The 17,797-nt window shown below is 48.5% G+C and overlaps 8 protein-coding genes across 8 annotated transcripts; 4 read left to right on the top strand and 4 right to left on the bottom strand.

Moving 5' to 3' along the window:
- Nucleotides 1-31: 31 nt before the first annotated feature.
- Nucleotides 32-1,355, bottom strand: F9C07_2199278 (Lactonase, 7-bladed beta-propeller-domain-containing protein; the record flags this gene model as incomplete). Its single annotated transcript, XM_041284348.1, has 4 exons — nt 32-405; nt 502-945; nt 994-1,102; nt 1,158-1,355. 4 exons carry the CDS (start codon nt 1,353-1,355, stop codon nt 32-34), a joined length of 1,125 nt encoding a protein of 374 aa, XP_041141508.1.
- Nucleotides 1,356-3,940: 2,585 nt separating this feature from the next.
- F9C07_362 (uncharacterized protein) lies at nt 3,941-4,327 on the top strand (the record flags this gene model as incomplete). The annotated part of the gene is made up of 2 exons (XM_071511112.1): nt 3,941-4,194; nt 4,249-4,327. The coding sequence occupies 2 exons, from the start codon at nt 3,941-3,943 to the stop codon at nt 4,325-4,327; spliced, it is 333 nt and encodes a 110-aa protein (XP_071365516.1).
- Nucleotides 4,328-4,332: 5 nt separating this feature from the next.
- Nucleotides 4,333-5,144, top strand: F9C07_1015149 (uncharacterized protein). The gene has a single exon (XM_071507356.1). It carries the CDS (start codon nt 4,448-4,450, stop codon nt 4,898-4,900), a length of 453 nt encoding a protein of 150 aa, XP_071365515.1. The 5' UTR covers nt 4,333-4,447; the 3' UTR covers nt 4,901-5,144.
- Nucleotides 5,145-5,153: 9 nt separating this feature from the next.
- Nucleotides 5,154-7,055, bottom strand: F9C07_361 (uncharacterized protein; the record flags this gene model as incomplete). Its single annotated transcript, XM_041288903.1, has 4 exons — nt 5,154-5,321; nt 5,395-6,463; nt 6,526-6,726; nt 6,790-7,055. The coding sequence occupies 4 exons, from the start codon at nt 7,053-7,055 to the stop codon at nt 5,154-5,156; spliced, it is 1,704 nt and encodes a 567-aa protein (XP_041141509.1).
- Nucleotides 7,056-7,845: 790 nt separating this feature from the next.
- On the top strand, nt 7,846-10,316 carry F9C07_2278809 (uncharacterized protein). Its single transcript, XM_071510330.1, has 7 exons — nt 7,846-8,400; nt 8,462-8,481; nt 8,544-8,577; nt 8,640-8,713; nt 8,773-9,152; nt 9,218-9,313; nt 9,375-10,316. Exons 1-7 carry the CDS (start codon nt 8,046-8,048, stop codon nt 9,697-9,699), a joined length of 1,284 nt encoding a protein of 427 aa, XP_071365514.1. The 5' UTR covers nt 7,846-8,045; the 3' UTR covers nt 9,700-10,316.
- A 1,201-nt stretch (nt 10,317-11,517) lies between these two features.
- F9C07_359 (dienelactone hydrolase family protein) lies at nt 11,518-12,273 on the bottom strand (the record flags this gene model as incomplete). The annotated part of the gene is made up of 1 exon (XM_041284349.1): nt 11,518-12,273. The coding sequence occupies one exon, from the start codon at nt 12,271-12,273 to the stop codon at nt 11,518-11,520; it is 756 nt and encodes a 251-aa protein (XP_041141511.1).
- A 1,263-nt stretch (nt 12,274-13,536) lies between these two features.
- Nucleotides 13,537-15,016, top strand: F9C07_2059841 (uncharacterized protein; the record flags this gene model as incomplete). The annotated part of the gene is made up of 2 exons (XM_071508636.1): nt 13,537-13,601; nt 13,657-15,016. 2 exons carry the CDS (start codon nt 13,537-13,539, stop codon nt 15,014-15,016), a joined length of 1,425 nt encoding a protein of 474 aa, XP_071365513.1.
- Nucleotides 15,017-15,186: 170 nt separating this feature from the next.
- F9C07_1015060 (MFS transporter) lies at nt 15,187-17,703 on the bottom strand. Its single transcript, XM_041284350.2, has 9 exons — nt 17,209-17,703; nt 17,063-17,145; nt 16,851-17,010; nt 16,665-16,789; nt 16,465-16,564; nt 16,324-16,412; nt 16,149-16,266; nt 15,777-16,075; nt 15,187-15,704 (listed from the first exon to the last, which is right to left on the bottom strand). Exons 1-9 carry the CDS (start codon nt 17,310-17,312, stop codon nt 15,358-15,360), a joined length of 1,425 nt encoding a protein of 474 aa, XP_041141513.1. The 5' UTR covers nt 17,313-17,703; the 3' UTR covers nt 15,187-15,357.
- Between the last annotated feature and the right edge of the window lie 94 nt (nt 17,704-17,797).

Here is a 17,797-nt window from a genome sequence, read left to right as displayed (position 1 = left end):
GTAGCTATGTATCTAACACCTCTTGATCTCATTAACTATACCACACCACATTCGCCGGTCCATTGTCCAGATCGAGGTGAGCGACCACAGTCGCCGCGCTTCCATCAACCGACACCTGCCAAACCTCAATAAAGTTACTGCCACTGTCCGTGATGGCGAAGTAGTCTTCCGAGAAGATGGCAGGGGAGACCGAATTAGCTGAACCACCGCTGCCGGTCGTCTGAGAAAGGAACAGTTGCTCCTGTATAGCACCAGTGGTTGCATCAAGGCTAAAGGCAGTCACGTAGCCGGGTGAAGATGTACTAATTATTGACCGTGTGGAGGCAAAGAGGTATTTAGGCGATTCGGCGCTACTGACCGAGAAAGCGACCTCGTCGGACCAGTAAGATGATGTGTTTGTATAGCCTATGATCCGGTTAGTCGGAGTACGTAAGGCATGATTGAGAGGTGCAAGCAAGTATAACACTAGGATAATCAGCATAGACTCGTTCATTTACTCACCAGATGGGATTAAGGGGTACGTGGTGTTGGTGTATGTCAGCTTCCCAGTACTGGCATCTCTAGAGTAAACAGCGAGCTGATTGGCTTTTTCATAGACGACATAGACATAATTTCCTCTGGGATGCACTGCTAAATGCCGCGGGTTGGCGCCCCGTGGCGCCGCAAGGTATTGCACTTCCTCGACAGCGCCAGTAGTTTTGTCAAATGAATGGACCCAAACAGCATCGCCCATGTCATCCGCCGAGTAGATAAAGGTGCCATCGGTATCGACGGCCAAGCCGTGTACGCCAGAACTGTTCCCGTAAGTGATGCTACCAACGATGGCCTTGAGCGCGCCAGATTGATCTACAGTAATCGCCTGTCCGGAACAGCCGGTGCTGTATGGCGCGCCAAAGACCGTGTATGGGGATGAAGATAATGAGGTAATGTGATTGAGATTCGCACCTAAGTTCTTGTTAGCTCCGGTATAAATTTAAGGCAAGGTTTACAAACAAGTGTCAGATATTGTGAGGTTACTCGCGAGAGTTAGTCCTAGGTCGGAAGTGATTGTGTAGCTGTTATAGGAAGCTCCGGAAGCAACATAGACGTTTTCCCGTCTCTCCTGAAGGCGATTTGTTAGTTCCACAGTAAAGATAAAAATAGGAAAGACAACACACATCAATCGCGATCCATTTCGATCCATCGGAGCTGTTGGTGGTAATGTTATTGACGACCGTCAGAGTGGAAGTCTCGTCGTCAAATTGAATACCATAAAGTTGCGACCCTGAGAAAAAGCCTGAGTATAGATGATGTTTTTCACCCAAAACGTGCTTAGTGGAGGTTGCAAGTAGAGTCAACAGCAATGAGGAATACATGGTTATCAACCAAAGATGAATATATTCTGATACAAGAAGCGGAAGACACACATTTTTCACAATGAAGTTGCGGGACTGTCATGCTTTTATAGCTTTTCACAATCAGTAGTATTTGTTGTACGCGTGTACCTGGTGGACTAATTTTGAGATGCACTTGGAAGTATCAGCATCCTTAAATGGTCAAGTATACTACCTCGTCATGCTCTAGATAGCGATTCTGATGTATACGAGTCCAGATCATGGCATCAGCACCTGGCGAGATGTCGATTCAATTAATCCTGAATAATGCTAATAAGGCTTGTCTCAGAAAGGGGCGAGACAACGCCAATAAGGTCGCGGCATTTATCAAGCAAGACCCGTGCCGATAGCTTAATCAATATAGGCCTCGTAAGCGTCCTGAAACGATGGGTTTGCTTTAACTAGATATGGATAAGCTGGAGCTTTGGACATAGCCTGAGGGTAGAGGCCGCGTATACATAATTCCCTCACTGGTGGTTGATCGTGCACGGGGGTGTGAATGATCTGCGTTGTCAGGTTAGTAGTCATCGGCATATCTCTCTCCGATGAGTAAGGCATAATGACATCCTAGTATCTACCAAGGACTACTACTGTATCTGTATGATTCTAGCCATATAGCTCCCAATAATCGCCCTCAATAATATCGGCGTTGGTCCAGCACAGGAGAGATTCTCTACTAGTCACTGAAGTACATCCACATTGCTAAGCCCAGCTGCCTCCATATGTGTTGTGCGTCCCTGCTTGTACCATCTATGCTTGAGCATCAGGTGAAGTGTCTCCAGATATGGGTTCTCGCCAATTAATGCCTTCATGCCTGGTTCACAATTATAGCAACCCCATGCTGCGTTGGGATCCTATCCATTCCATAGAAAGAGGTGTAGAATCTCAATCTCAATATTGCCATAGTATGCTGTCAGGATCATTGTGTCATCTGCTAATTCAATGTGATCCCTGTTGAGGTCAACGCAGATCTTGGCAAGTACTTTACACAGCAAGAATGTACGTGAAGCAAGCCTGGCAGTCAATCCCGTGACCGAATGAGTCGGTGGTAACACGTAAGCCCTGACTGAAGGCCTAGTCAAGTATGTCGATCTGTGCGCTTGCTGCACCACGCTCATCTAAGCCTGATGATAAGCTGGTTGGCTTCTCTAGGCCCAATCCTCCTTCGAATCCCGATACCTCGTACACCTGTCCCAGGTCCGATAATGAATCGGCCCGGGGTTGTAGAGTATACCCCACTGGCGATGCATACATAACCTGGAACTTCGTACATACTCCCTGGTCCTCTGTGCATTATCCATCCGGCCTGACGAAGTGGTTGCCTGACCCAATAGTCAAAATTCCAATGCTGAATTCCTACGGAATCGGGGAGGACCCCTGGCTTAGAGGGCTTGCTTTTCGTTAGAAAGAAGAATGACAATCGGTTTTCTTATTTAGTCCCAGTGTTTGTGACTTTTATAGGTTTCCTCATTTGTTCTCCTACTTGTTCTTACCTAGTGGACAACCACCAACCCTACGTAGCAGATCTTCCATCACAACAAAACCCAAAACACGCCCGCTCCGACTCCAACTGTCCTGGTTTCCTTCTCCAATATCTCTTTGTTTTCACCTCCAACACCTTTCTTGATCAGGCAAATACGATGAAAGAATCTAGAATAAAAGTTGTCATACTCCATCCAGAGGTTTAGAACAGATGAGTCGAGGCGATACAGACTCCGATTGCTCGTACCTCGCTTGAATGCAGTGCTATCTAACTATTCTTTTCTATGGCTTCTGCACAACAACATGAACAAAATCAACATGTGCCAATACAGCGAAATCCTAGCCAGAACAAAAACCTGGTTTCGGTGGGATGGCCAGGGAATATTGAAGATACAGAAAATCAATCATATGCCTAGAATCATTCCCCAACTGTAAGCAGTGCTTGGATTTGAATCGTTTCTTTTGTTGACCAGAGAGACACACTAAGAAGAGACATGGTAAACAGGATATATCACTACAGTCAGATCCAACAAAGCCCCTGACCTGGCCCAGGCCCTAGAAGTGGGTTATCACGGTATTTGTATCTTGTCTCACGCTCATCCCACCACTCTCATCAACGATGGTTGCACCAGCACTCACGAACATGGCAGCGGATCTTGGCATCGGAAATGTCGTAGTCCCTCAGCTCACATTCACAATCTTTATGCTCGCATACGCCATTGGGCCACTACTTCCCGGTCTCTTATCTGAAACTATTGGACGGTCGCCGGTTCTGCTAGCATCGAACGTGTTCTATTTGCCCAGGACTCTAGGTTGAGGACTGGCAAGAAACAAGGCAGAATTGATTGCTTTTAAATTTCTGGCAGGAGTCGGTGGAAGTGCACCATTGGCCGTGGGCGCTGGTGTGATCAGGTACTTCCAATTGCAAGCCATCTTATGGTCACCGACTAATCTGGGAAAGCGATCTCTGGGCTCCAGGAGAGCGCGGACAGGCGGTCGGTAAATATAGCCTTGCGCCACTCTTGGGTCCCGTCATCGGGCCCCTTACCGGTGGTTGGATTACTGAGCGTACAACATGGCGATGGATGTTTTATTCCACGAGCATGGCCGCAAGTGTTGTCGGAGTCGTCGGCTGTGTCTTCATACGCGAGACATATACACCAGTCTTGCTCAAACAGAGACAACACCACGTATCCTGCGAAGAAACGTCAGGTAGTAATACTAGCGAGTCTCTGGCGACACGGTTACGATTGACATCTTTTCGCCCCTTACAATTCTTTGTTACAGAATATATCGTTATGGTGGTTGCCATTTACATGGCTGCAGTCTTTGGGGTATTGTACATCCTTCTCTCCACATGACCCAAAGTCTGGACAGAAGAATACGGCGAGAGCCCTGGCATTGGTGCTCTAAACTACATCTCTCTTGGCCTTGGCTATGTACTCGGCTCCCAGATCAACGCTTGTATTTGAAGAAAGTGCAAGTACTTGGCTTCTCGCTGTCCTCTAAGCTTCACTCAAAGTATAACCTTTGCACCCACTTGATGAAGTTCTGCAAACTGTCTGAGACGAATAAATATCCCTAGGGCATTTATGGCGCAAAGATATACACATCTAATTTACGGCTGGGGGGTGATGGCATGCGGTCTTTTAATAGCGCCAGAGAGAGCAAGCCTGCTATGCTTGAGTATCCGTCTGTGTTCGGCAGAAATTCATAATTCAAGATATGACTATCAGATCAGACGACTCCTTTACCAGGCTAGACGGATACTTGACCAAGAGCCGAGTATAAAGTATGGCCTTCGGGTTAGTCAAGAGTTTCTCAGAAGAAGAGTAGCAATAGCAAGAATAATGAAAAAAATTCGCAAGGCAAAAGAGCCTCACGGGCATGAAGCCTTTCAAGATGGTATAATCACAAATCGAAGGATAGTATTAATTTTGAGCAAAACTCTCTTGATTAAGTACTCCCCGAGTTCCTTCCAAAATATGTACAGCATTATCAAAATGGGGGTTGGAACGGGCTGTATTAGTGAAGTACGAGGTTGAACCGGCCCTCTCGGCTTCAAGCGGCGTCAAACTCTATGTAGTACATGATGCATAAACAAATAGAATCCAGAGTGAGTGATCTTCTATCTCACTGGCTTTCCCGCTCCTTAGATTCTGAATGGTCCAAAGGCAAGATGAATAGTGGGAGCCAATCCGTTTCTCAGGTCCGCTTTATAAGAGTTCCAAGAGTTTGTGCCAGCCTTTTACCTATTCACCAGCATAGGCAATCTTGGAATGCATTCCGCGTCCGGGTTTAAACACGGCACATTCTTCCACTTTCCGAGACGGTCCACTCATCAGAGCCAACAGCTGTCAGCGCATAGAAGAGATCGTTGGGATCGTATTTGGCCTTGATTGCGCGGAGCTTGTCGTAGTTGTTGCCAAAGAAGGCAGTCTTGAAGTCAGGCTGGTGGAAGTCGGCCTATAGATACAGTGGTGAGCATGTGTCAAGGCTGTGCAGGAATCAACGATCGAAAATGAAATTGTAGTCATACCTCGTTCAAGTAAGCGCCAGACTCCGGGGCTAATTTGCTGAAGGCAGGGACCAAGACCTCGGTCATCAATTTTTGCGCCTCAACCATCTTCTCTCGCTGGTCAAACTCCCAGCCGGTATACAGAAGCATGTGGGAAATTGCATTGCGCCATGCTGGGTTCACGGCGTTGTCGACGTCGCCAGCGACTTCCTTTGACACCTTAAGACCCACATTGGTGAAGTTAGCACCCGTAGAGAGGATAGTCCGATAGGACTGGATCAGTTCACGGTTAGTGCTGTTGTTCTCGACGACAGACCGGGGGAGGAGCCAGCTGCCATACTGGGCCACTGCAATTTCAACGAGTGGCGCCTGGGCATTGAATTGGTCAAGGTAAGCGGGGAAACTCTCCGCGTGATATTGATACTTGATGCCAAGGGCCTTCAGTTCATTGAGGAATGGCTTAATAAGGCTCTCGAGCTTCTCCAGGGGCATACCAGGTGCAGTCATCGGTGAGAGAGAGAAGGAGACGTTGGTCATGAAGTTCAGACTCATGATACCCTGATCCACGAAAGAAGGCAAACGAGCATTGTAGAGCTCCACGGCTTTGTAGAACGTGTCGTCAGAAATGCCAGTGGTGGTGAACGTCAGGTTCAAACCAGATACCTGACTATCGGGATAAGCCTTAGAGGTCATAGACCAGACAACACCATAGGTCCCACCGCCGCCACCAGACAGTGCCCAGTAGAGATCAGTGTTGTTTTGACGGTTCGCGACGAGGAGCGTACCAGTACCATCGATCACCTCCCACTCGAGGACCTGGTCCGCACCCAGTCCATACATCGACGACAGGAAAGAGTGACCACCTCCCTGGCTATATCCGCCAGCAATACCGACGGAAGGGCACTCTCCACCTACCACGCGAAGCCCCTGCGCGTTGGCTGCCTCATAGGCCTCAAAACCCTGGACACCTGCTCCGAGTTTCACAGCCTTTCCTGTGTAATGTTCGTCCTTCCAATCCTTGAATTCGATACCTTTAAGGTGGTGTGTCCAGACCGAAAGAGCACCTGCACCGGTGGATTTTCCGTTGTAGCTAGAGTACGTTAGTTATAACCGGATTGAATGAAGTTTCTGGCAAGTTCAGGGGGGTCTTACTCATGGCCGGTGTTACGAATAACAAAACGGATATTGTGCTCATTGGCAAATTGCAATGTCTTGGCCACATGGGCAGGCGTGGAGACATTCACCGCATATCGGACGAAATTACCAAGAGTGCATGGCTGAGAAACAGGGTGGTATGGGTCGCATGTGCCATTTGTGAACCATGGAGCCATCAGAGACGAAGAGGATTGATAGCTGGAGTTGTTAATATTCTCTGATATTTCTTCGTGGGGGAGGAATCTCAATCCAAGAACTTACTGGTCCTCTGGCAACAGCCAGTCCTCTTTCAAAGCTTCACATTTCGTTTGATCGTAGTTGGGAGTGTGGCACGGCGTTGCGAGGGGTACAGTGGCCACAAGACGTCCATCGACAGACTGGTTGAAAGCATCCCAGGTCGAAACTGACGGCCAGCAATCATCCCCGGGGAAACAACGGCAAGATGAGCTGTCAGCTGCCTCAATCGAGGGGGCAATGGCAGCAAGGCCGAGGAAAGCCCCCAGTTTGAGGGTGCTTAATGATGGCATTGGGAGTGGTGATCTTGCCTGGTAATGTTTTGGCAGGGATGAAGATAACTGACGAGAGTTGAAGAGATACTTAAGGCTCGCTCGCTTACTAGTGAACATTCCCGACTCGGACAAATCTCCTGTTTAGCTAGCTAATGCCGCTAATGCAGGAGGCACAATGGCATGGGGTTAGCATGGCCCCAGCCTTCTCTAGCGAAATGATGCCGGAATCTGGCGGCCCCACCATTTAACGACCTAGTTAGATTACTAATACGGGGGAATGCTGCAGTCTGCAGGTATGAATGATCAATTTCGCCGTGTTTTAGCAGGATGAACCAGGGCGAATTAAGACCACCCAGATATAAACGTCACAAGGGGAAAAACATTGACCCCCGATCTGATATGCATGAAATATCTCCCATTTGGGTTAACACCGGCCAAGGGAACGGTTTCCCACGATCTCGTCTAGTTTCTAATGCCTTACCGAACCAGGGATAACCCGTGGGTCGCGGCTTTTGGCCCCATTCCTGTCACAATGCCGCCATTACGTGGCTTGGGAGGGTGCACGGGGGTGGTTCAGTTCCGTCCAATGCCCTGAATGTTATGATATAGTAGGAGTAGTACGGAGTAGGTACAGAGTAGACTTGAATGAATTATTTCTCGACGCATTATTAATATTCTCTGTCTTTTCTAGGACATACGCTATTTATTTTTCATATAGCCTTTGCATAAGAAGTAGTATTACATTTTTATATATACCTTTTACTTTAAATTACTCTAATCTACTTTACTGAACGACAACAACATAATTATCACACAATTCAGATAGCTAATTAGTAGTGATTAAGTTCATTATACCCAGAAAAATAAAAAATAAAACCAAAAAACCAAAAATTCAAATAAAAATGAGAGCATGGATAAAAATAGGCGTAGGACGGAAATTATTTCCCTCAGTACTCCGAGCCCGGAATCCTGCAGCTTCGCCATGGAAGCAGCCAAGTCCCAACTAGCATGACCTGCATTGATAGATCCAAACTCAGATGTCTCGCTAGGCTCGCCACCCGCCGTCTAGAAAAGCGTAGGAACGCGTATATCAATCATGAGAGCAGCCAGAAGCTTATCTTCTGGACCTTTCAACTTTTTACGCTCTTCGTCCATTTCGCTCCCCTTGTATGCACTTTGGGAAGCATGGTTGGGGTCATTCCTCCCCCCGCGGGGGTGACGCCTGATTTCGACTATTCGCATCCCAAGAATTTTAAAAAGGAAATGATCATTTTTGGCATTGGGCTCTTTCTCAGCACCCTGTTCTTGGCCATGCGGATATTTACTCGGGCATGTCTGTTGCACAAGTTTGGATGGGACGATGGTATATCAATCTTCAATCCTTTGAAATAAACGAAACGAGTAGAGTTGCTAAGTTCACCTAGTATCAATCATCATAGCCTGGGTAGGACATATCGAGATGACACGATCGTTCCGGTTTGCTAACAGGGAGGGTTTGTTGAAAAGGTTCTTTCCCTGGCAACACAAATCGCATGCTTGCGTATGTGATCTTCTTTTCCTGTCCTTAATATTCGTGACCTTTAATTGACCTGATCTCACAAGTGAGCTGTGTATATGGTGGAGCTGGAGTCCATTTGTGGAATGTGACTCAAGAGATGTTCGATGTGTACCAAAAGGTATCTTGAAGATGCCATACCTCCTATCTGCGTTTTACTAATAGGTCCCATCCGCAAAGACCATCCTGGCCGCCGCCGTGATTTACGTGCCTGCCCTCGCATTCGCTAAAGTCGGCCTTGTTATCCTCTATCACCGGATCATCAACAAACAACCCGGTTATACGTGGACGCTTCACACTATTTCAGCTATCATTTGTGGATATAGCGTAGCGATTATGCTTGCCTTGATCTTTGCATGCAACCCCATCCAGCGGAATTGGGACAGCTCCATCACACGGGGTTCTTGTATTGATCGTGGTGGCTTGTACATTGCAACCGCGGTCACCAATATCGTGTCGGACTTCGCTTTGGTTTTGGTTCCTGTCCCGCTGGTGTTAGGCCTACAGATGCCGCGAATTCAAAAGTTTGGACTTCTCTGCATGTTCCTCGTTGGTTGTGGGTGAGTCTTTCGTTATCCGGTCTGCTGATCATGACTTTCAGGGATATCTGACAAGTATTTTCCAGTACGTTCATTACGAGCATCTTGCGACTCGTCACGTTGATTCCTACCCTTACGGCCACGGACATTACATGGGTAATCGCAGAGGCACAACTTTGGATGTACGATTCCCTTCCTTCCAGAACGGCGCACAGAGCTCACAGAACCTCCCCTCTTCTACAGATATGTTGAAGCGAACCTGATTGTGATCTGTCCCTGTCTGCCATTCCTCCGACAGTTTCTTCGAACCTATTCCCCCGCCTGGATTGGCGAAGCCAGCAAATCCGGCCGACGCTACACGGGTTACTATGGTTCAGGGACTGGCCCGCGCAGCCGTCGCAAGCTGGGTCTCACCCGCCTTCAGGATGACATTGCACTCGCTGAAAGCACTGTCGCCAGCACCCACAGTCAATCGCATATTGTCAAAGAGGTCCAGTGGCAGGTGACAGAAGAGCGACGCGATGTGGAGTCGCCCCCCAGTGTTGGTCTATCATCTCATGCGGTTTAGCACATCGATTCAGGGGGTACGACCCGTACCTATCTGACTTCAAAATGATAGTATCATTTCGACGACGAAACTACCGAATTGTTTCGAAACCCCAGGGCAGATTCGCAGCCTGCCACTCGGGCCCCCTTTGCGGCCACGCGATGACATTGATCGGCAACAATCATTAACGCCAAAATCCATCGCCTATCCGAACTGAAGTCCAGGAAGGCCACAGACTAAAATCTCTGGCCGAAAGCTACCAATGTAGCTAAAAACCTTTCTACCGACATTGCCACCTCTCATTGGATAATTTCCTATGTACTAGTTTAGTTCAAAAGCTACATTACATAATGATAACCCTGTCCAAGGGTATCGTGTTCGATTGCATATGGATAACAGTCATGTAGGATTTAGGGCTTCGAGCGCGGGTGGCTGATTTAGGAAACAGCCACTCAGTCAAAGATGCCGATCCTACTAGTAGCGGATCCATCTTGCCTGCTAGTGTCAGGTAGTGATTGGCCTAGAGGGAGTGGCGCCTGCATAGACTTCGACGATTCTCGCTAGGGGGCCGATGGAGTCGCGTGTGTACGGAGTATCTTTTCTGACTCTCGTGTCGGCAATGGGCATGGAATTTACCGCCAATTAGATTTCGAAATTGAAATTGAAATAGTTCGTTTCCCGAGACTTCATCTATCATATATTAAAATATATTGTACAATAGCCATAACCAACTTGGCATGCATGATTTGTGTAAGCACTCTGAGTTTCTTCACGGCAAGAACAAGTAGATCAGTTTGAGGATCAACTCTTCCACGGTATACACAGTAGATTGACCGAGCAGAAACCATGCCCGGCCGAAGGATATGGACAGCATCTCGAGCGGATCAAGATTCAAGCGGGTCGGCGGACCGAGCGCCACTGAAACCGGGAGCATTCCGCGGCGTTAGCTTCAACGCACCGACCAAGTCTACCCATGGAACCGAGATTGGCTGATATATAGGGTCGGGCGTTGCCGACTGTATAGTATAACCTCGGGTAACCCCGGAGTATACCCTAACGGGGGGAAGTCATGGATAATAAAGCTCTGTGACTTTCTATCGAGTGGCCGACCGGGCCGAAATACTGAATATAGATTAGCTGGCTATCTAGGCAGGTAGCTGTATATTAGATTAGATTCATACTACAGTTGTGAGCAAGCTATTCTAATTTGAAGTCGTATCTCACTGGCTATTGAGAGGAGATGTATGGTAGATTATCGTCAATCTTCCTAGAAGAGACGACGATTCTGAAGTAATACATATTTACTCCGTAGAACTGAAGGAATTACCCTAAGGGTCCACTGATTGGTTGAGATTGACGAGACTAAGAGTAGCCAAGCCTTGAGGATGCAGAAGGGAATGAGAGTGCTTGGCTTCCCGCTGTCCAGTAATCTTCACTTCATACCGGTATAAGGACCACAGGTCTATGCAACCACGAGACTAGCTAGTAGTAGTATCTATGATATTACATGTCAGCTGATCAGCAACCTTAAACGGTCACCTGACGCATAGCTTTCTCTATTCGATAGTCGAATCAGTCGTCCTCCAATTCACCATCTCGATTACTATACGATTCCAAAACTCCATCCCTTAACAGGGCGGATTGGCTTCCCCTACTTCAACTATCAGAACCAATATGACATTATGCATCCAGGCTAATGTTATTCCCGGTCATAACGAACTGATCCAACGAGTAGTTCTGTTGTCTTCGGGTTACTACCAACTGGCTTCAATACAGCATATGGTAAACCAAATCAATCCACGCCCATCATTGCAAAGTATTGTAGCCTAGAGAGTGCTCTCAGGTGTCTTTCAAAAACTGTCGGAGCCACCCAACAACCGCATTCTTCCCTCTCTCCATCGCCGCCCGCTCACCTGGCTTATTCTCATCGCCACGCACAAAGCACGCATGCACGACGCCGGGGAAATGCTGATAATCAAACGGCACATTCAACCGCTGCAGCGTCTCAAAGGTATGCAACTTCAGCTCCAACGGATACGCCTGATCAATCTCCGGCGCCAGCATTTGCACGGGAACAGCCACTTCATCGATGTCCTTCTTCGTGAGCAGAGACGGATGACCGACGGCGATACAATCCACCAACGGCGCAGATGCATGTTCCTTTGCGCCGAGGCGAAATGATGCCCATCCGCCGTAGCAGTATCCTACAGCCCCGACTTTCTTATACCCCAGTTCCTGCTTCAGAGCGCGTGCACAGTCGAAAATCTCCGACTCGCGCTGATCCCGACCATTGCGCCCAATGAACCCGGGCAGATCGATCTGATCGAATTTCTCTGCGGCAACGAGATCGAAATATAGAACCTCCCCGCCGAAGAAGTCGGGCACGAAGACTGTTGCGCCGACTTCGCGGGCATAGTGGTCTGCAATGAGGCGGACGTTGGGGAATGTCCAGCCAAAGAGGTCGGCGATGAACAGGATCGCCACGTCGGCTTTGTCGCCCGTGATGTAGACATCGTTGTTGGATAGTTTATCGGTGCGCCCCGTCGGTGTGCCTTGCCATGAGAAGCCTTGGATGCAGCACTTTGAGAATGACATTATGGTTCGTTGTATGTGTTATATACTTCAGTTGGTCTGGTCTCTGAGCTTTACGAGGATGGTTTAATTTTACGACAACAGCGCCGAATTTATACGAAAGTCGTGGTTGTCGATTCCTACGCAGAAGCTTACTTCCGCCGAAACGGTCGAAGGTGGCTATGTTCCTTCCAATGATGACAGCCCTTCTCTCTTAGTAATTAACGTCGTTGATTCCGAGGGGTTGACAAATTCGAACTGCATGTACACAAGGAGATCTCGGACATATCGCCACCGTCCGACCGCAGCGGCGGAATTAATAAATCCTGTGTATCCTTTCAACCTCGACACATTCCCACCACAGAGAGTCTGTCCATCATGCGGCAGCTGACACGGATGTCTGCTGACCACAACCAGCCATGATGAACCCCCTGGAGGAAGAGACAGGGACCGCAATAGCCGACCAGGAAAGATCACGTAAGCGGAGGAAGATTCGCAAAGGGACGCGATCTTGCTGGGAGTGTAAGCGGCGGAAGATCAAGTGTACATTTGCCTCGACTGAAGATGTCACTTGCATTGGCTGCCAGCGCCGGCGTGCACCATGTGTGAGCCAGGATTTGCCGGAAGTTTTGTCTCCGGCCAGGAATGGCAACCGGTATCTCGTTGAACGCATCGCAAGAGTTGAAAAGTTTATGCAGGACTTTATTGCTAGCAAAGGTGTTAGCGCGACGGGCCACTCTGAAAAGGAGGCACGGCCAGACAGGTGTTCAACTTCGGATGTCATACAAGCTCGCCCAAGTGACTCTGTGCCTTCACTAATTCGAGCTTCTCCCACTTTTGCAGAGGTATGCGAACTACTCATCCATTATTATACTGAATTGATCTTCTAATTACTGGCTAGTGTCAAGAATCCGCTCTAGGCTCATCGCCGCTCATGCTGGACTCGCAACATGTATCAGGTCAAACCTATATTGAAAGATGCCGTGATCACTTACTTGAAGCCTTTCCAGATGAAGGGGATGCTAAACTCCTCCTCAGAGAGAGCTCTAGAGTCTCACTGTACATCGATTCCATAAACAACCAGCCACATAGCAGGCTGACATACGAGACGCTTGCGGCACCGTGCTCCATGGCTAGGCTTCCTCGTCCTAACACGCACCCTATCATCTTAGCCAAGCATATGCTATTGTTCGCAATTACTCTACAGAGTCCGTCTGGAGAAAAGATCACCGGCCTTTCTGAACCACCAAGCGTGCTCATGCGTCGTTTAATGACGGCTGCGACGACATGGGTAACGAGTCAGGAGGATATGCACGGAACCGTCGAGAGTCTGATTTGCATCATGCTAGAGGGTGTTTTTGAGATAAACTGTGGCAATCTCCGACGGGCTTGGGCCGTTTATCGCAGGGCAATGACAGTCGCGCAGTTGATGGGTCTCCACCGCTCTCCCATGCCACCACTGAAACGCCTCGACCCAGGGCTGGATGCGAAGCCAGAATTCATGTGGTTTCGCATTGTTTATATGGATCGTTATCTCAGCTTGCTACTTGGTTTACCTCAGGGCACAACCGATAAGAATATGGGCATGATGTCCACTCTACGGCACGAACCACCGCTGGGCAGATTCGAGCGACTTCTCACAATCATTGCGTCTCGGATATTGGAACGAAACGAACGTACCTTTGTCACGAGCGACTATACAACAACACAATCAATCGACGCTGAGCTACTGCGAGTGTCGGAGAGTATGCCGACAAGCTTCTGGCGGCCGCCAAACTTTCAAAACCTCACGCCAGGATCTCCAGATACCCTTTTGGAGACAGTCCGCCTCGGAGCCCAGGTCTATTACTACGGCCTTCTGATTCAGCTCCATCTTCCGTATATGGTACAAATCAGTGATAATACCCATCAGGGATACTCCAAGATTACTTGCGTCAATGCTAGTCGCGAGATCATGACGCGCTACATTACTCACCGAAGCTTCAACCCCATGTCATCCTGCTCGCGGCCGGTGGACTTCTTTACTCTCCTAGCGGCAATGACGCTCCTACTTGCACATCTCAACGAGCATAGCCATCCAGAAGCGATCAGCCTCTTCGCTCACCAGCGTTTGAACGACCGTGGCTTGCTAGATCAAGCCCTGGAGACCATGGATATAATTAGTAATATGAAAAAGGACATTATAGCCGAAAAGAGCGCCGAGCTGATCCGACGATTACTCGAGATCGAGGCAGACACAGCAGAAGGCAAGACCTACATCACGGGGAGCTTGGCAGGCGATGATATTGAGGAGAACAGGAAGCAAGGCGAAGAGGTCCGTTTGCATATCCCACATGTTGGCGTGATCAAGGTTGCTCGTGGCCGCCCTGTTAGCCGACAGCCATCGGATGGGAATACGGCAGCCTGCACACATATGTCTCACGGCGAGCTTGAATCATGCGTCACTTGGAATGATGCAATCGGGCCGTCGCCTACGAGCAAACATTCCCTTAGTAATATGCACGATGTGGCTCCAGGATCCGTACTTTCGCTCGACCTGGCAGAGTCGGAGTCACTGAGCGAGCATTTACGCTCACCTAGGTATGAGCCGTCTATTCTGCAAAACACCGGCTTTGGTCAAGATGGAATTGCTCTGCAGCTGCCGGTGGGACATCCCCCAACCGCGGCCGGTGTAGATGACTGGGCTTTCCAAGGTGTCGACATGGCGTTCTTCGATAGCCTGATGAGAGAGACATCCAGCGTGGATAACGGCAGGTTGGGGCAGTAATGCATCGAGGGCTTGCTGGGGTAGCACATACGTAGTGGGCATTTCCTGAGCTTAGTTCTCCTTGAGGACAGAAATGCTTAGATTGAATGTTGTACTTGAACCATTGCGTTCACCAAGATAGAAACCTATGCGGATGCCATAGAAGCTCAGAGGGATCTAGACGGAGATATCATCCTGCATAGACTCTTGGTGGCAAGGTACAATGCGGGGGACGATATTAAGGCTCCATGCACCACAGTACACTACTAATATAAGAGAAGATAAATCACCCTTATATACAGGCATATATTGCTAAATCCTACTACTACTCCAGACAAAAGCCGTGAATATATCTACCATCCTCAAGTCACCCAACGAGTCTGACTAGTACCTTGCATCTTCACATTTTGTTGCCGATAGTAAAGCGTCAAGCAGAAGGCCAGAACTGCAGCCAAAAAGCTCATACCAGCATTGACACCATGACCCAACCGGTATGCCGGGGCATCCTGGGCTCTATAAATCCAGACTCCGATGATCTGCCCTGGACCAGAGAAGGAGATATTGAGTGCCGTTGTGATAGACCGAGCTGTAGTCGTATGAATATTATCTCCCACCCAGGCGTTCAGTGAGGGTAGACCGCCAAATGCCCCGGTTGTGGCAATGACGAGAAACGCATAGCGCGCAGTATACGCCTCAGCTGGTAAGCATGCTAGTAAGCTATTAGCATTTAACCTGGCGCGAAGAAGATAAAGGTAGTAAATAGATCAGCAACGGAACTCACCCTGGATAATAAAAGCCACCGAGGCCATAACCTGGGATCCACATGCAATGGCACCTCGACATTTCAGCCGGTCTGAGAGCCAAGCCAGCCCTAGTGTCACAACGTATGCAACAGCGTACGGGGGAACGGTAAAGAGCTGTGCTTGAAGGTCGGTATAGCCCAGTCCTGCGATAATCGTTGGAGCAAAGAGGGATAGCGAGGCTACCCCGGCCGATATAGATAGGTATGTGAGGTAGTGAGCGTAAAGTCTTGCTGATAGGAGAGTTTCTTTGGCGTCTTTCCAGTTGAGTTTGTCTTCGCTGCGAAGTTCGACCATATGTCAGCACCCTTCTCCCCTGGAGTGATTGAAAAGTAAATCAAAAGAAGACTCACCCAGAAGAACCCCCATCTTCTAGACGAAGTGCTTGAGCTTCTTTCTCTTCGTCTGTAAGCCATCCTACCTTGTCCGGGTAGCTTGGCAGAAAAAGAAACACCAATAAGCCAGCGGCAACTGAGAGAACATAAAATCAGGAATTGATTTCTCCGGTGTCGTGGACAAGGCACGTACTAGTTGGAACTCCTTCCACGAGGAAGAGCCATCGCCATCCCTCCAGCCCTCGAGCACCATTCAGGTGGCCCACACCGTATGCGATTGCGCTATTTGCTGTTAGGCATTGGGAACATCCTGAAGCTGGGACAATATCCATACCCGCCAAAGGCACCCGACAGTGTGGCACTGCACATGAATACTGCAATTCGACTGGCACGTTCTGCGGGCTTGTACCAGAATGTGAAGTAATAAATCATGCCTTGGGGATGTAAGAGTTATTAGATTTCTATGCAGAAATGGAGAAGGAAGGCGAACAGTGCGATATATGTCAAGAAGAGTGTAATGAAAGTAGTACATACCTGGAAACGCACCAGCTTCCGCAGCGCCCAGGAGAAATCGAAGCGCTGCCAGCCCTGCAAAATTATGCGTGAACCCAATTCCAGTGCAGAAGGCACCGAAAGCAATGACAAGGAACCCCAGCCACCTAATATGCGTTAGACACGAGTATGTGGTCCCAACTTTTTCGGGTATCTTATCCAGCTCACCTGCGCGGTTCGAAGATTTTCAAGGCCAGATTGCTCGGCGCTTCAAATACGGAATAGGCCACCAGAAAAACCATCATTGCGATTGTGTATTGGTAGTTCGAGATGCTGTTGCTTTCCAGAAGGGTATCATTGGTTGACGAATTTAGGATTTTTGCGTTTCCTTGAATATGTTAATAAGTTGAGAAGTCGGAAGTTGATAATGTGACCCCTACCAATGTTCGATCTGTCGAGGTAGCATAGGAGATATATCACTGCGGTGGTTGGAAGAAGACGACAATCGATCTTCCGAACGATTCTGGTTAATCTGAGATCAGTATATCTTTACTAGTTGAGAGGGTCCTACAAGTCCACGACTTACCTCCTTTCCAGTTCTGGGTCTATACTGTGGACATTCTCGAGTTCCTCTGCATGTTCAAGTTTTACATCTCCATCGAGACTGGCCTCTACGTCGCTTGAGGGCATGTTCAGTGAAGTATAAAGGACATATATCGTGGAATTCGAAGAAAGTAGGATTACTTGTTCGTCAGGGAGACTTGACAACGTGTATGAAATGTAGAGGAACGGTTATAGCCCATCGTGCAAGTGTAAACTTCTTGAGACTGAAACTATCTCACTAAACCTACTCTTTGCCATGACTTCCCCGCAAATACAGGCTTACCCCAGACTTTGACGCTTTATGGGGTAAATTTAACCGGAGATCACAAATAACAGCCGAATCAGAAAGGCAAAACAGGACTAGATGACGCTACTGGCTCTGTAGGTGTGAGGATTCGAGTACAAGTCGTACCATCAGCTTAAACTCCGAGGTGTCGGGGAGATATCCGATCAGCATAACGTTGTGAGCTTTGCGGGGTAAGATTTGACCTTCGAGAGCTGCAGGATCGCACGGTCCTCTTGGTATGTGTGGTCTGGGCATGGGGGTGAAATGCCCACGTCACCAGTAGATG

This window comes from Aspergillus flavus, chromosome 1, assembly GCF_009017415.1.
Source record: "Aspergillus flavus chromosome 1, complete sequence".
In the NCBI taxonomy this organism is placed as follows: Eukaryota; Fungi; Ascomycota; class Eurotiomycetes; order Eurotiales; family Aspergillaceae; genus Aspergillus; species Aspergillus flavus.
The sequence above is the reverse complement of the archived record's forward strand: the minus strand, read 5'-3'. Positions and strand labels throughout refer to the sequence as shown.

What these genes read in the sequence shown, in the direction of transcription:
- F9C07_1015149 (XM_071507356.1), top strand. Translation starts at nt 4,448, where the DNA reads ATGGCGCAAAGATATACACATCTAATTTACGGCTGGGGGGTGATGGCA.
- F9C07_2278809 (XM_071510330.1), top strand. Translation starts at nt 8,046, where the DNA reads ATGACCTGCATTGATAGATCCAAACTCAGATGTCTCGCTAGGCTCGCC. An exon ending in CAAGTTTGGATGGGACGATG is followed by an intron (nt 8,401 to 8,461) that starts GTATATCAATCT and finishes AAGTTCACCTAG; the next exon opens with TATCAATCATCATAGCCTGG. An exon ending in ATGTTCCTCGTTGGTTGTGG is followed by an intron (nt 9,153 to 9,217) that starts GTGAGTCTTTCG and finishes AGTATTTTCCAG; the next exon opens with TACGTTCATTACGAGCATCT.
- F9C07_1015060 (XM_041284350.2), bottom strand. Translation starts at nt 17,312, where the DNA reads ATGCCCTCAAGCGACGTAGAGGCCAGTCTCGATGGAGATGTAAAACTT. An exon ending in GACCCAGAACTGGAAAGGAG is followed by an intron (nt 17,146 to 17,208) that starts GTAAGTCGTGGA and finishes CAGATTAACCAG; the next exon opens with AATCGTTCGGAAGATCGATT. An exon ending in GGAAGCTGGTGCGTTTCCAG is followed by an intron (nt 16,565 to 16,664) that starts GTATGTACTACT and finishes TACATCCCCAAG; the next exon opens with GCATGATTTATTACTTCACA.